General features: G+C 44.4%; 1 protein-coding gene across 1 annotated transcript in view; it reads right to left on the bottom strand.

Moving 5' to 3' along the window:
• Positions 1–15,414, bottom strand: part of LOC126285133 (homeobox protein DBX1-B-like) — a 212,517-nt gene extending 197,103 nt beyond the window's left edge. Inside the window, exon 1 of the mRNA XM_049984454.1 lies at positions 14,880–15,414. Within this exon, the coding sequence (XP_049840411.1) occupies positions 14,880–15,414 (535 nt within the window). The remainder of the gene's footprint in view (positions 1–14,879) is intronic.
• Between the last annotated feature and the right edge of the window lie 2,146 nt (positions 15,415–17,560).

The raw sequence follows: 17,560 nt of genomic DNA, 5'->3' as shown, positions 1-17,560 counted from the left end.
TAAAAAGCAAGTAAATCAAACGGAGACGAAAGTGACCAACCAATGCCAAGTCTGTGTCATTTAGAACATTTTCCCGGGGTAGACGACGTGAATTAGTGACGCAGACTTGCAACTCATGCTAAGTGTTAATTAATGGAAATCTTTCTCGTCGTTTATAAATGTTGACGTAATTTACTACTGCGTATTCATTTGTCTGATTGTTGTTTTTGGATACACTAATTTAGTTTACCTGTTGATAATATAAAATATCAGTAATTTACTCTACGAGGGCAAACTCTTATCCATGACGTATTTTACGAGGTGTATTTTTTTTACACTTACGAATAATTTAATTAAAATTTAAGTAACCGAAAATTTGTAAATATTTCATTTTTATAAAAAATAAACACTTGTTTCTGGAACCTGTGACAAATTTGAAGATAAGCCGTACCTTTTGCAACCTTCAGTGATACGATTGATCACCTGTTATTACAAGAAAGGAGAGATTGAAATGTATTGTGTGAGCATTTGAAGAAATCTGTGCATTATTTGTGTGCTATTGCTTAGGTTTTTTTTCTTTTCTAAATTCAACTGAGAATTTAATCCAGCCATTTATAGAGCGTATAAAGCTGTGCGATTTAGATAACTACTGAAGATTATACGTGTTGGTTCGGCCTTACACTCACCAGTAGAACGGATACGTGGTTAAAGAATGTCACTCAGTTCGTATGATTGATTTCACGATAGCTGAATATACTATTAATAAAAGGTGAAAGTGACGCTTTATTCGTTGTGCACCAGAACCATAAAACTGGATGTGCGTTGCGTATCATACCTATAATTTTGCCGCGTCGTCGCCTGCAGAATTTTCTGAAGCAACCCGCGCAACAGCCTCGTGCTATGCCACCCGCGAAACACGGTCCACATTAAACGCACCGTGTTTACAAATGTCACAGTTGAAGAAACAATCTCTCATAAGTGAATCTGCGACGATTTTCCATGTAAATGCAAAAGCGCGAGCAGTCACAGTACATCGTAATTGGTGTTACGTATCTCTTCATGTTCGATAGCAGTTTCACAGTCAAGACTTTAGCTAATGGAACAGAGCAGCGTTTCACAAGACGATCGTTTCACCGGAAAAGAAATTGTGGTTCACTTGAAAATAGAGTTTGAAAGTGGAGCGTCACACAGCTTCCGACGCTCCAGTTACGCGGTATTTACACTTTTCTTTTACATTCCTTGACTTACTCGGTATTCTTTCAGCTTCATTCTCATTGTAAAAAATCGAAAAAATGCCATTCCTGCTGTAACAGCATGTGCGTTGATATAAGTATGCTATCTTCCCTACATTCCTAAAATCGTAAGAGTAACCTATGCGGTATCGTTTCTTCGGCGACGATATGTGTCCCATCAGTCGCAGACTTAATGGTATTACAAAACACGAAAGAATATACGTTACTTGAGATAAAGTTTTGTTTTCTGTTGTGCTTACATGAAAGAAGAGAAGTTTTCAACAACGATTTAGTTACTGTTACATCGAATTGATGGATGCGTAGAAGATCGTATACAAACAGACATATTAGTGGCATATTAAAACAATGCTTCGAAAAGGGATTCTAGCGTTTGTCGGAACCACGTAGCCATTTTTCAGATCCAGACCCCGTAACAAGTGTCAGAGATCGATTTCGGTTTCAGGTTTGAGAGTTTGGAAATTCAAATGAGAAGCGTGGTAGGCTGGAAGCCCTAAGATTGTTGCGTGAGCCGCGATCCAATGACTACATTTAGAGAACAGTGCATCGCTGTCAACTGTAGGGAAGAGCAACAATATGACTATCAACCCAATGCATTTTGTCACTACCTTTTATAGTAGACAGTTTCAGTTTCTTCCATTTCATAATTTGTCAGAGCGAGGAAGCGCTTTTCTGTCTTTTACGCCGAAGCATCGGAACCTCTGATACGTTTGCAACAAAATATTGAGAATTTCAATGTCCACACTTTTTAAGTTTAGAGAGCAAGGAGGGACTGTAAAATGGTTCAAATGGCTCTGAGCACTATGGGACTTAACATCTGTGGTCATCAGTGCCCTGGAACTTAGAACTACGTAAACGTAACTAACCTAAGGAAAGCACACAACACCCAGCCATCACGAGGCGGAGAAAATCCCTGACCCCGCCGGGAATCGAACCCGGGAACCCGGGCGCGGGAAGCGAGAACGTTGCCGCACGACTACGAGATGCGGGCGACTGTAAAATGCATCTCTGGAAAGTTTGGTGGATGGTCTCAAGTACTAAAGGAAACAAGAGTTACAAACAAAATAGCTTTAGTGGCCTTCTACATCTACATCTACCTATATATTCCGCAAGTCACCGTACGGTGCTTGGCGGAGGATAACCTGTAGCACTGCTAGACGACTCCTTTCTTGTTCTACGCGCAGATCAGAGCGAGGGAAATATAACTATATATATGCCTCCATATGAGCCCTAATTTCTTGTACTTTATCTTCGTGGCCCGTACGCGAAACGTATGTTGGAGGCCGTATAATCTTTCTGCAGTCGGGTTCAAATGCCGGTTTTGTAAAGTTTGTGGTTGCGGCCCCCGAGAAGAACGTACCATTCTATCCAGGGATTCCCATTTGAGTTTCCTATACGTTTCCGTAACACCTGCGCGTGGTTCATACTCACTGGTAACAAATCTAGCATCCCGCCTCTAAATTGCGTCGATGTATTCCTTTAATCCGACATGGCGCGGATCCCAAACAGCGGATCAGCACTCAAGAATACGTCCTACTAGCGTTCTCTATACGGCCTCCTTTATAGGTGAGTAACACTTTCCTCAACTTCTCTGAGTAATTCGAAGTCGACCATTCGTCTTCCCGACCACAATCCTGATATGCTCATTCCAGCTCTTATTTCTCGGCAACGTTACTCTCAAATATGTAAACGATTTGACTACGTCAAGTAGGGCTTTACTAACGCTGTATCCGAACATTACATGTTTGTTTTTTCTTCTCATCCGCATTAACTAACATTTTTGTGAATTTAGAGCAAGCTGCCATTCATCACACCGACTAGAAATTTTGCCTAAGTCATCGCGTATCATCCTACAGTCACTTATCTTCGATATACGAGGTGAGGTGCGACAATAAAGTGATGACACTGATTTTCTTTGTAAGATGTGGGAACCCTGTAGGCTTGCGTAGGCACAATATCTTTGACCTTGGTCTATAAGCTGCTTCTAGTCCAAGCAGCACATCGATGCAACTGCTCAAAATGGTTCAAATGGCTCTGAGCACTATGGGACTAAACATCTGAGGTCATCAGTCCCCTAGAACTTAGAACTACTTAAACCTGCCTAACCTAAGGACACCACACACATCCATGCCCGAAACAGGATTCGAACCTGCGACCGTAGCAGTCCCGCGGTTTTGGACTGAAGCGGCTAGAACCGCATGGCCACAGCGGCCGGCACAACTGCTCAGTCGTGAATTGTGCTGTAATTAGTTAACACTTGCTTGTGTCTCTCGTTACGGAAATGGAACCGCATAATGCTGCGCAACGGTATGCCATTTATTTTTGCGTTAAATTGGGTGAAAACGCGACGACAACTTACGGTAAGCTTCAGAAGGCTTTTGGAGAGGAGGATATGTCAAGACCTCAAGGTTTCCTTGGCATAAAATGTTTAGTGAAGGCAGAACGAATGTTGAAGATGAAGACCGCAGTGGTCGACCATCAACCTCATGGACGGATGTCAACTTGGCCAGGGTGCGTGAACTCCTACGATCTGATCGAAGATTATCCGCGAAAATGATTGCAGAAGAACTGAACATCAATCGAGAAACGGTTCGTCTAATAATAACTGATGATCTTGGTATGAGTAAGATTTGTGCAAAACTGTTCCCCAAAAATCTCACACCACGAACAGCGAGAAACATAGAAAAATGTGGCAGCCGATCTGTTAGAGCAAACGGAAATCAATCCAGAATTGTTGAGCCGTGTTATCACTGGTGATGAAAGTCGGTTTTTTCAGTACGATCCAGAGACAAAACGCCAAAGTTCTCAATGGTGCTCAAAGGGATCACCCAGACCAAAAATCGCTCGCATGTCAAAGTCAAAAGTGAAATGCATGCTTGTGTGCTTCTTTGATTCGAAGGGAATTCTTCATATAGAGTGGGTGCCTCCTGGACAAACAGGTACCCAATATTACTATAAAGAAATTTTAGAAAAACTTCGTAAAAGAGTTCTTCGTGTCCGTGCCAACATTGCTGATAATTGGGTTCTGCATCACGATAATGCACCATCCCATACTGCCCAGTACAGCAACTTTTAACCTCAAAACGAATTTCAGTACGACCACAGCCGCCTTATTCACCAGATATCGCGCCGTGCGACTTTTTTCAATTTCCAAGAGTCAACACGGCGGTCAAGAGACACCATTTTCAAACAACACAAAAAGCTGTGATGAGGGTCTTGGAGGATATTACAGAAGATGAGTTCCAGAAATGTTACCATCAATGGCAGAAGCGCTGAAAAAAGGGTGTGCAGTCAGAAGGGAATTACTGTGAAGGAGACAACACTAAACTTGACTATAACGGTAACCAACATTTTTATTCACATCAGTCTCATTACTTTATTGTCGCACTTCGTATTCACGTATACCACAGCGTCATCAGCAATCAACCGCAGATTGCTGCCCACCTTGACCGCCTGATCATTTACAAATGTAGAAAATAATAGCGGTTCTATCATACTTCCTTGGGGCACTCCTGACTACACCCTGGTCTCTGGTGAACGCAAGCCGTTGAGAACAACATAGTACGTTCGCAGTGGTCGCCATTAGCTACAAAACACTTCTGACATCTGTTGTAGAGCTGATGGAAGCTGCGAGCAAACGCTTCTTGTAGAAATACCTTGGTTACACGTTGTTGGATATCTGTAACGTCAGCGAACGTTCGTGAACAATAATGCTTACACTCCCTTTGCCTACGTTCAACCCTTCCTGCTATCAATTTGAAAGACAACCGCCCATCATCCGCCAGCACCCGTCGCACTCCTGTCATTTCAAAATGGAGCGCAAAATGGAACAACGCGTTAATATGAAGTTTTGCTTCAAATTAGAGAAAATGGCAACGAAGACTCATGGCGTATTATTGCAAATGTGCAGTGCTGAAGCAGTAACAAGGGTGTGTCTAAGCGGTGTAAACGATTCACAGACGGAAAGACCCTCGTCGAGAGTGAGCCGCGTTCGGGTCAACTCCCACAATGTTAGGCAGCACTGAACGAGTGGGACAGATGCTTGTGGATCAATAAGCAAAGACAGTGTAAGCGTTCCCATTCACTATCATTACAAACCTTGCGGATATACGACAACGCGCGACCACGGCGCTTCGAGCGATTCCATAAGAAGGGTTTCCTGAAGCTTGACAACCGATGTCAGAAGTGTTTTGTAACCAAGGTTGATTACTATGAAGGCCAGTAAAGGCATTTTATTTGTAACGCTAGTTTCCTTTATTTTCTGAGGCCAATCACCGATCTTTTCAGGTGCAGCTTGCATATTTGCGCACTTTTTGTAAGGATGCACTTCGAGCTTGGCAGGTCATTGTTTCAAAAAATATGTTTTTTTTTTATTTTGTCTATTGCCTACAGTATCAGTTTTATTTATAGTACAGTACGAGAAATCTACCACATTCATGAAGACGGCAGTAAACAGCTTTCACACTCGTGCTAAATGATAATGAAAAACAACAGTTGTACGTGAATGAGATTTTCACTCTGCAGCGGAGTGTGCCAGGAAGTTTCAACAATTGTACGTTTGACTTATATTTCATTCGAGTTTGGTCATTTTAGAAAAAAATTATTTGCTTATCGCTTTATTCACAGGGAGAAAATTACACGAATAAACTAAAAAGAAAACAAAAAACTATGATGATGTTTAGAAGTTGTTCAGTGTTTGAGAAATTGATATGACAGATAATACCTGAGTATGTAACTGCGTTTTAAAATTGACACGTTGTACGTTAAGAAGGCATTAAACTAGTTTTAAGATGTTTCCAAGGCTGAAATTCGTGTTTGTCAACACAAGATTTACTGATACAGCCTATACAATTGAAGACATGTATAGAACGCCAGAAGGACACGAACTCACAAAGCAATGTTGTGTAAGGATTCCTCACAACTTTTGGACGGTGATCACAAGTTGTTTGGATATATGATGACTGTTTTCACTCGAACGTTTACACTGAATGGGGTCTTAATATTTGAGACAGTCATCTGTAAGAATATTGTTTACTGGTACAGGGAGCTTCTTCGATTCCTATAACAAAACTTGTCTGACTACTGATATCATTATCACACAGAAATTTTCTCAACATTCTGAGACAAACGGCTCACCGACAGGATAAGAAAACAAGTTACAGTTTCTTGCTAGGAAGTCTCAATATAAACTAAAAGCCTGTTCCACTGAGACAAATATTCGCTCTTAATTCTAATTAATTCAACGTCTCATTATTTCTTGTGAAGGTGCGTCCATTACACATAATAATCGTTCGCATTTATGTTGCCAATCACTGTTTCATACAGCTTAATGTCGGGGGTAATAAGTAAGCGATAATAAAGAAGCAAGAGAAATTCCTATCAGCCATCTTGATATAGGTTTCTTGTAGTTTCCTCAGATCCGTCACGGGGAATTATGAGACGGTATGTTCAGCAAAGCCGCAGCCGATTTCCTATAATCTTGCCTCGTGAGCTGAACCCTGTTTCTAATGATAGCGATGCCGACGAATAATATTTTATAATATTCCGTATTTATGATGCGTTTCGACAACATCTTCAGACGCCGCCATTTTCTTCTTTATTTTACATACTAGCAGGACTTACTTTCAACTGGTCATAGAATGCTCTCCAAAACATACTGCAATTATATTATAGTCCGTGTAAGTGGTGTATTTGTGACAAAGAAATGTAAGGAAATCCCTCCCAGATTCAATATTCGCCCTTTGTTACCGCATTTTTATCGTTGTAAAATCATTCGAGAAACACGGCGGTATTTAAAATAATTCTCAGGAAGTACCATAAAAGCAATCGAGAACATAATCTTTCATATTTTATCACCATATTTCATGCACGCTATCAGGTTAGCAATGTAGTTTTAAACGCACAGATGTTTTCTGATGCCTTCTTTTTTAGAAGCTCTCTCTGAAAAGTGGTTTGTCATTCTTTCGGCCAACTAGACGAGACGTTCATGAATCGTGGGGATATTACTGAATTTTTCAATCTCTACAACCACTACCACTTAGCAGCAGGAGTCTCAAAAACAACTACACCGACAGTGAGCTGCAACAAAGTGTTGCACTGTATTTATTCGTTAAGTAATTTATGTTGTTCAAAAACCTACCCATTGACTGCCGTCTGGCGTTTGGTTTTCCTGTTTCAAGATTAGCTACGTTTTACTTCATTTCGGATGGATACACCGAGAGATAATAAGGCTGATGCCACTGACTACTTTTTTTCGATGCTTTATGGTACTCTCCTTTATCTTACATATTCGTAACATTCCTGGTTGCCAGAGGCGCGTCCTTTCTTCTTACAGTTTTTTTTTTAAATTTATATATCTCACGAGTAATACTGATTTTCAAAAATTAGTAAGATACGTACTAACACTCATATCTAGTTACAGACAGGAAAAAAATTGATGTTTTTTTTGCCGATTCCGACGTTATTTTTTCCGACTTTCAGTTTTCGTGCATTTTAAGTTGGTTTATATTCCCTATCTTGTTCTTAATTTTTGTCGTATTGAGTCGTTCTTTGACGATATGTTCACACTGGAAATTGCATGTAACATTTGCATGATACGTACGGGACAATATGCACATATTTGTTTGTGTTAAGAAATAAGCAGTTAATTTAGTAAGGCTAAACGATTTGTCTCAGTATCCTTTGATGTGCTTGAGTTTGACGTTTTGTTCCGTTGTCGGCGTCACCACTCAAACTGCAGAGGAGAACCTTTGATGTTGTCAAATGGTTCAAATGGCTCTAAGGACTATGGGACTTAACATCTGAGGTCATCAGTTCCCTAAAACCTAGAACTACTTAAACCTAACTAACCTAAGGACATCACACACACATCCACGCCTGAGGCAGGATTCGAACCTGCGACCGTAGCGGTCGCGCGGTTCCAGACTGAAGCGCCTAGAACCGCTCGGCCACACCGGCCGGCTTTGACGTTGTCATTACGTTCGGATGAAATGCTTCTGAATGTGAACCGAAGTTCACAATGTTTTATCGATCGCAAGGAACAATCTAAGATACAACACAGTCTACTGCGATCGCTGGTAGAATGGTTTCATCTTCTAAATAAAAATTTTCACCCGATCCATTGGTTCTCACAGATTGTTTTCCAGCATTAACAGTTTCGTTGCACATCTCTTCCTACATCAGATATCAATTAAATTCAACATTGCTTTTGAGGTGTCGTGAGAAGCAATGAATGGATACTTACGCAAAGCATTCGGGTAATACTCATCAGTAGCTCGGCCACCATTTACGACGTTTTTATTGGGAAACAGGGAAGATGTCCAGTTTAAAGATATTTCTTCAGAAACTTTCCTCTTCGCGTTATGTTGTTAAAAACCTTTATTCTCACTAGTTTCATTCAAACGAAATTTTCGTCTCCTTAAACAAAGTATAACTGGTTACTGAAATATTCTGCGAATTTGGTTTTGATTCACGTACGTAACGAGAAGCTGAGCAGAAGAATGAGTTTACAGTGTGGAAGTTACCTCTGACATTCCATTGTACGACGAGAAGAAAAGGAAAACACCACCTTGCCTCAGTTTTTTAAGGTTTCTGACATAATTTCTTTATAAAGTTTCTGCATTTGCTTATAAAGTTGATATACACCTTCTTAAGACTTCCCAATCAATTTAAAAGAAAAAAGAAAGAAAAATTTTTTATTACCTTTTGGCTTCGTAGGTAAGCAGAACAGAAAATGTAGAGTTCTGGAAATGGCTGTGCCAAGACAAATACGATCATTTGATTAAGAAGTTGGTGTTATAACTAAAAGAGACTTCGTGGAATCGAGCACTGTCAGATTCGCCAACATTTTATGCCGACATGGACCCTGTAGTACTTACGAAGACACCGTATCTGCCTTCACCAAATACCGAAATTCTACTCCAGTCGATCGCCAAGAATAGACAATCACATAACCTTACAAAAAAAAAACTGGTAGGTCTCGTAGTGTGTAAGACGAACAGTGAGAGAAATAAGCACACATCATATGTGTGCCATCCAGTACTTCAGAGAAAATATAATAAAATTGAGTGGTTCATGGGATTTGAGATCCTACGGTCCTCTACGCAGCATTGTTGAAACCTGACAGAAAACAAAAACGAAGAATCCACTCAGCGATTTTAGGACACACATAAATAGATCACACCCTTAATTAAGCTGCAAACTACTCAAATGAGACGTAATGAATATATTGGAAGAGATCCGAGCAAATCAGATAAAATGACTAAATTACGTTCGAAGATTAAACGGTATTAGGTATCCGAAAGTAATGATACGGTCGCAAAAGGCTTCACCAGCGAACGATCCGCAGCAATACACAATAGTCATCACTTGCGCTGATAACGTTCCTTTTCTGATAGGCGTTATATCTAATAAAAGTCTGTACAAAATACGATAAATGAAGTGCGAACAGTTAAGATGTATACTCCAGCGTCAACCATGCGTACACGAATCCGCCAGCTGTGTCGTCTACTCAAAATACACGCTAACCTCTGACTGAGAATACTTCCAGAGCGATTCCCAGTAAGAATAATTTTCTACAAATTGGAATTGGAATTGCCATTAGCTGGGTTAGAACGATCTTTTCCACAGCAACCAACTTGGTACCAAAAAATACACTCCTGGAAATGGAAAAAAGAACACATTGACACCGGTGTGTCAGACCCACCATACTTGCTCCGGACACTGCGAGAGGGCTGTACAAGCAATGATAACACGCACGGCACAGCGGACACACCAGGAACCGCGGTGTTGGCCGTCGAATGGCGCTAGCTGCGCAGCATTTGTGCACCGTCGCCGTCAGTGTCAGGCAGTTTGCCGTGGCATACGGAGCTCCATCGCAGTCTTTAACTCTGGTAGCATGCCGCGACAGCGTGGACGTGAACCGTATGTGCAGTTGACGGACTTTGAGCGAGGGCGTATAGTGGGCATGCGGGAGGCCGGGTGGACGTACCGCCGAATTGCTCAACACGTGGGGCGTGAGGTCTCCACAGTACAGCGATGTTGTCGCCAGTGGTCGGCGGAAGGTGCACGTGCCCGTCGACCTGGGACCGGACCGCAGCGACGCACGGATGCACGCCAAGACCGTAGGATCCTACGCAGTGCCGTAGGGGACCGCACCGCCACTTCCCAGCAAATTAGGGACACTGTTGCTCCTGGGGTATCGGCGAGGACCATTCGCAACCGTCTCCATGAAGCTGGGCTACGGTCCCGCACACCGTTAGGCCGTCTTCCGCTCACGCCCCAACAACGTGCAGCCCGCCTCCAGTGGTGTCGCGACAGGCGTGAATGGAGGGACGAATGGAGACGTGTCGTCTTCAGCGATGAGAGTCGCTTCTGCCTTGGTGCCAATGATGGTCGTATGCGTGTTTGGCGCCGTGCAGGTGAGCGCCACAATCAGGACTGCATACGACCGAGGCACACAGGGCCAACACCCGGCATCATGGTGTGGGGAGCGATCTCCTACACTGGCCGTACACCTCTGGTGATCGTCGAGGGGACACTGAATAGTGCACGGTACATCCAAACCGTCATCGAACCCATCGTTCCACCATTCCTAGACCGGCAAGGGAACTTGCTGTTACAACAGGACAATGCACGTCCGCATGTATCCCGTGCCACCCAACGTGCTCTAGAAGGTGTAAGTCATCTACCCTGGCCAGCAAGATCTCCGGATCTGTCCCCCATTGAGCATGTTTGGGACTGGATGAAGCGCCGTCTCACGCGGTCTGCACGTCCAGCACGAACGCTGGTCCAACTGAGGCGCCAGGTGGAAATGGCATGGCAAGCCGTTCCACAGGACTACATCCAGCATCTCTACGATCGTCTCCATGGGAGAATAGCAGCCTGCACTGCTGCGAAAGGTGGATATACACTGTACTAGTGCCGACATTGTGCATGCTCTGTTGCCTGTGTCTATGTGCCTGTGGTTCTGTCAGTGTGATCATGTGATGTATCTGACCCCAGGAATGTGTCAATAAAGTTTCCCCTTCCTGGGACAATGAATTCACGGTGTTCTTATTTCAATTTCCAGGAGTGTATTATGTCTTACCCAATTAGCGCTCTTTAGGCCCTTTATTCTAATCAGTAGCTGGATTTCGTGTCTCCATATTTTCAGAACAGTTTCTGTGCATTTTTGCAAGAGAGCATGCGAAGGATTACAAGTTTAAATGCTATATCTAGAAAGGTTTAGGTCGACTCTGACGCAGGACGCATCACATTATCGTGGACAAGAGATGATCAGTAGGATAGAAGCAATTTGTGTCTTTCACAAGTATGTGTGACAAGGGTTAGTACTGTTAACGTTTTGTGCCACTGATTTAGCGGAATGCCTTAGCAGAAACTTCTGATCCTTAGGAGATATTATCCGATAAAAATGTAGAAACATATTATAGGTGCCGGCCGGGGTGGCCGAGCGGTTCCAGGCGCTGCAGTCTGGAACCGCACGATCACTACGGCCGCAGGCTCGAATCCTGCCTCGGGCGTGGATGTGTGTGATATCCTTAGGTTAGTTAGGTTTCAGTAGTTCTAAGTTCTAGGGGACTGATGACCTCAGAAGCTGAGTCTCATAGTGCTCAGAACCATTTTTTTTTTATTGTAGGTTCTTAACAAAATATCAGTCAACGCAAATATCAATCTAAAGCGGTGTTCATGAAACTTAAAAAGCATGACAACCTTTGATTGCACTCTTAATTTATCAGCTGTAGTACAAATATATGGGAGTAATAAGATACGGTAACTTGAGAAATGGAACGAGAAGTTTTACACGAAAAGGGAAATATTCTAATTAAACGGTAGGATTTTAAGAAACTGCAGTCTGCCTATGCGACAGACTGCTTATAAAACTAATTTACGCTTGTACCTGCTATATATGTACGATCCACAAAGGGTTTGGATAAAAGGGTATAGCTAGTGTTTAGAAATAAGAGAAATGCGAACGGGTATATGGTTAATCGACACGCGAGATACAGCCACAGAAAAAGTGCGAGATTTAAACATGCAGGCGTTTGATCGAAATCGATTAATATTTTGCGAAAACCGGCTCAATCTAAATATATAGTTGTAGCTTGCACCTTGAAAACACGGCATTAATCATTATTATTACTGTATAATTATTATCTACGCTTTACCTGATCTATCTTCTCTCTCGTAGTTGTACATTTACAGGCTTTCCAGCAACTGGGCAGCTCCAAGTCGTAATGACTTTACTGACAGGCATACTACCTAATGGGTGCACTTCATTTGCCACCTCCATTCCAAGAAAACAAAACTGGTCATTCATCAAAGAAAAGACCTGCCTAAGCGAGCTTGTTGGCTAAGATGACTCAGATAATGTGAACTGGAAATGAGTATCTTATGCTGCGATTATGTATGCTGCGCTGCATGTAAATGAATACATCGGGACATCTCCATAGTGTACCAAGTGGCATATGACAATATATGAGACGTCACATTCACATTACATGATTCAATATGTGTCTAAAGAAGTTGCTGCTACAAGATTCAACATAATTACTCTTCTTTGGATGTATACGGCGCAATGTTATGTTCCGAGTTTTCTTTCTTTATTTCGTCCACAAAGGACTCCATAGTGAGCACTGCCACTGATAATTAAATATAATGGAAATAATGTTCTTAGACAGTCCGTTGTTTATTGTACCAACACGCGTTCCTTTATTCACACCATCTTCAGAAGAGGAATTACTAAGTTACATTCTTGACATTTACACAGAGCATTTTCGCAGAGCACAGCAGGTTATGTTTCGTCTTTTGACATGAAGTAGAACCAAATATATTGTGCATAGTACTATTTGTTGTGTGTATTCTTCTCTGTGCGTAAGTTATTCTTTGTATGAAACAACTATTTGCTTCTACTTTACCTCAAAAGACTAAAAGTAATATTTTTCTCAGATGCTCTTCAGCTATGAAAAGCCGTCTGTACTCTGTAGTAACGTCTAGAATGCACCTACATCGACTTCCACATCTACACGATTACTCTGCACTTCACACTAAAGTGCTTCGTATAGAGTGCGCAGAACAACAATCGGCTATTTGTTTACTGTTCCACCACTGAATACTGCGTGAGAAAAATGACACCTCTCCGTGAGAGCTATGAATTGTTTTATGACTATGGCCGTAGCTCTCCACTTAGGTCACAATCAGGAAAATATTTTGGCATTCGGAGGAGATTTTATGATTGAAAATTCTTGAAATAATCTCGTCACAATGAAAATATCCTTCGTTTTATTGATTGCCATTCTAATACCATATCCACTATACTCTCTACCCTATTTCGTAATAATACAGAACGAGTACCCCTTTCTGAACCTCTTCATTGTCCTCCGTCAGTCCTATCTGGTAAGGGTCCCACAGCGCGCAGCAGTACTCCAGAACAGAATGTGCTAGCGTAGTGCAAGCTGCGCCTTTATGAGATTTGTTGCACCTTCTAAGTGCTATGACAACAAAATTCTGTCTGTGAGTTGTTGGTAATTGTAACTCCTCGGTATTTTGTTGTTTCGATATCCTTTAAATTTTTGCGATACAGTGTGTTTCTTATTTTTCTGTATTCACGTGGAAGACTGTGTTATTAGAATGGTGTCAAGAGGCTTCTGGAAATATATAACTCTGGAATAACTTGAGATCCCTCCTCGATAACAGGCGATACTTCTTGTGAATAAAGACCCACTTTTGTTGCGCAAGAGCGATAGTGCCTGAATCCGTGGTCATATTTTTCCATCTGAAAATGATACTGTGAACCATCCAAATGGGTTGTGGTACAATGAAAGAGATACTGATGCAGAGAACTGTATTATTTATATTTATTTCTCTACTAACCCTTTCATGGTTTATGGGTCATATTACACCACCGAAGAAATGCGCAGATCTGAGAGTTGACTCGATTGTTTCCCAGATACGTCTGCTGCTACAATCAGTGCGAAGCTTTCGGAATCTAGAGAAAAATGCGATGGATTCACAGAAGACTGAAAATTATAAAGCGACATGAGATGTGTTTACAGGTGGAACAGCGCATTTGTTTTATAAAAATCAAATCACTTCACTATCTTCCCCCGTTTCAAGGTAGTCTGAAGTGATTTAATGTTTTCCCTTCTACACTATAGGCATCACTTTGAAACATAACTGCATTTGTCAGTAATTCTATTAGATTGTCAATGTAGATAATGCAATGTGCATGGTACGTCTAAGCCGCCATGAAACTTTGGTAAGAAAATTTCTGATTCAGACTCAGTCAAGTTTTTCATTGACATCATTGTAAATGTGTTTTGACACTGACCTGTTATATCTACTTTTCTCGTAATTGGTATAAAGCTCATATACAAATAGAGATTGAGGTCTGAAAATCCTAACTTCAACGAAAACTTGCGTCTAGTTAGACTTCTGGGTTCCATGTGTTCTATCACCCTGACTTTCAATTCGTCAACCCAATTTTTTGGCAGTGAAAGTGCAGTACTAGCCATGAATGAAGAGCATTTTTGAGCTACTAGTTTTCAAATGCCAGTAAAATGAGTTGTAACCCCGAAAGGGTTAAGTAAAGGGACTTAATACTTCTGGCAACGCCAAGCAGTGATGTAATTGTGGCAGAGGTGATGCTGTTACCTGTGCACGGCGGCGGTTTGGCGTCTCCCAGTATGGCGCTGACGCTGAACTTGAGAATCGGCTTGGGCGACGGCGTGGTGTCGGAGGCGGAGATGAGGCTGGGGGCGGACACGGACGTCGGGGGTGGCGGGGGCGGCGTCTCAAGGCGCGCGTCGTCCAGCTCCGGCGGGCAGCAGGCGGCGTCGCCGGCGACCGACGGGTAGCGGCCGTGCGGCTGGTGGGTATCGCCGCCGGGGCACGAACCCGGGGCCGCGGGCGCGGCGCCGCGGCGCGCCTCCGCCACAATCGAGTAGGACGCCGTGATGCCCACGGTGAGCGTGCCTTCAGCGGGGGCGGCGCTCGCCCCTGGCGGCGGCGGCGCGTGCGGGGGCGGCTGCAGCTGGCCGTAGGCGGCGCACTTGCCGTCACCCTTGGTCGACAGCAGGTTGTCCATCAGGAACGGCGAGCTCTTCAACATGCTCTGGTGGTGGTGGTGATGGTGGTGGTGGTGATGATGATGGTGGTAAAACGGCGACCCTAGCAAGTTCGGGTACATGTCTCCCTTCTCGCTCCGACGCCTTACCGGCAGACTAGCACTACATTACGAGCCAAGTCGACAAATTCCCAGTCTCTCGGCCGAAATTTTTCACTAGTGAAGTTCCGCTGATTTAAGACACAAATCAAGTTCAAAAACAGTTTAAGCATCTCCGCGAGACGCAGATGTTTTCTGGTTACTGCCACGACACTAACAATCACTCGTACAGGGTAACACTGTTGGTAGTCCCGGGTAGCGTCTGTACCTTCTCGCAGAAGATTAGCAGAGTGGAACTACCGTTAGCGCTTGCCACTTCCTTGCGCACGTGCGCGCTGCCGCCTGTCCACACAGCACTGCCAGCGCAGGTCCGCAGGCCACGTGGTCGAATGCGCCACTGCGAGAGCGGCGACTCGGCGGGCGCTCAGGACCGCCAACCTGCCCCCCACCCCTGGCTCGCGCCGCCGCTAATAATCATAATAATAACAATAAAAATCGCTCCTCCCTGCGCGACGAGAACAACTGGGGGCGGCCTCCCACCCGGCAGGCTACAGCGACCGGCCACCGCTACACCGCCGCTCCTTCCCTACTCCGACGCCCGTAACCCCCGCCAGGCGCAGCCCGGCTTTTCAGATAATAACAAGCCAATACCGACTTGGCAGACTCTTAATGCCCTCTTCTTGCCCAGTTTCTACCGCCCGCCAGCGGCAACCGGTCCCACTTCCCTCCCTTCTCCCCACCCCTCACCGTCGCGCCACAACGCAGTCGCTATGACTAGCGCGAAGAGAGTAAGCTAGCACGCGGAAAAAAAGAAGGAAGAAAATGGACGTGCGAAAAGAAAAACGGGGTGCAGCGCGGCGGGCGGACGGAGGAAGATGGGATAGAGGGAGCGAGGAACGAGCGAGACAGCGCGACGACTACTTCATAACGCCGTATTGGGGAATGACTTACGCACATTCGAGTTAACCGCATAAAGATTATGGGGATCGTGTCCGCGAATAAGGATCATTTTCGCGTAAAACTTTTCCGAGCGTTGCGGCAGGATGAGGAAGGGGTGAAACGATACGGAAGAGCAAGAGAACGGGGAGGGGGATTGGGGAGGGAGAGGGGGATAAAAGGAAAGAAACGTTCGATGCCTCTCCGGGGTCTCTCTCGGAGCACACACACATAAACGTAGAGAGCGGCCAGTACAGAGGGGAGAGGCGCGGAGGTGGTGGCTGCGAGCACTCATATATATTCAACCCCTTGCCTCTTCGCCGTGCAATCTCCCATTGAAAAGCTTGATAAGGGCCCCGCAGGGGGGTCGGAGGCAGGTTTTTGTCCTTGCCTTCCAGCATCGATTCCGCCGTTTGCAGCGTCTCTCTACTAACGGGCCGTCTGGGCGGGGCCAGGGGGGTGAGAGGACGGTGGGCGGGGCGAGGCGGGGCGTGCCGTCCAATGGCGAGCGGCGCCTGCGCTCGCAGACGACGTTGGTGGGGGCGGCGCGGCGAGGGAGGGGCAGCGGGCGCGCGAGGCGGGCACTGCCGCGGCGGCGTCCTCCGGCGGCGGAAGGCCGCGTATTGAGCCGTGAGGAGCTGATTTATGTGGCCGGCGCCGGACGGTGTTCTTGCAAGGCGGGTCGGCCCGCGCCCTTCTTGTCCCGAGAGGCGCAGTTCTGGTAGCGCGTCCGTTCCACGCGCGTTCTTGCGAGAGGGACAATCCGTGCCCACAGCCGTACAAGCGACGACGGACGGCGCAGCTCTGTGGATGCCAACCGAGTCTCCCTTCGTTGTCAACACTTGATAATGCGATGAAAGACATTGAACCTGCCTCAAACGTTCTCCACTTAATCAAGGATTCTTAGTTAGTTGCATGTTCCATAGATGATACGAACGTTTCTGTCGTCGAAATGATATCGAACGAGTTCCACATCTCTTGTCAAGTAAAAAGATGCACAGAGTAGTGTACCAGGGTACTACGTCGGTAACACTGATCAAATGCGGGGTCTCTGTTCAACAATACGCCTTCATATTATATTAAAATGTGTTATTTTAATCCTTCCCACTCCTACGGTGAGTGGCGCTCAACACTACTAATTTTGTTTTCCATTCCGATGTCGAACCTCATTCGACACGATTTTTCATACACCTCACATGCTCCATTCCCGAATCTGACTCTACTAGGCATCTTT

This window comes from Schistocerca gregaria, chromosome 8 (assembly GCF_023897955.1).
Source record: "Schistocerca gregaria isolate iqSchGreg1 chromosome 8, iqSchGreg1.2, whole genome shotgun sequence".
In the NCBI taxonomy this organism is placed as follows: Eukaryota; Metazoa; Arthropoda; class Insecta; order Orthoptera; family Acrididae; genus Schistocerca; species Schistocerca gregaria.
The sequence above is the reverse complement of the archived record's forward strand: the minus strand, read 5'-3'. Positions and strand labels throughout refer to the sequence as shown.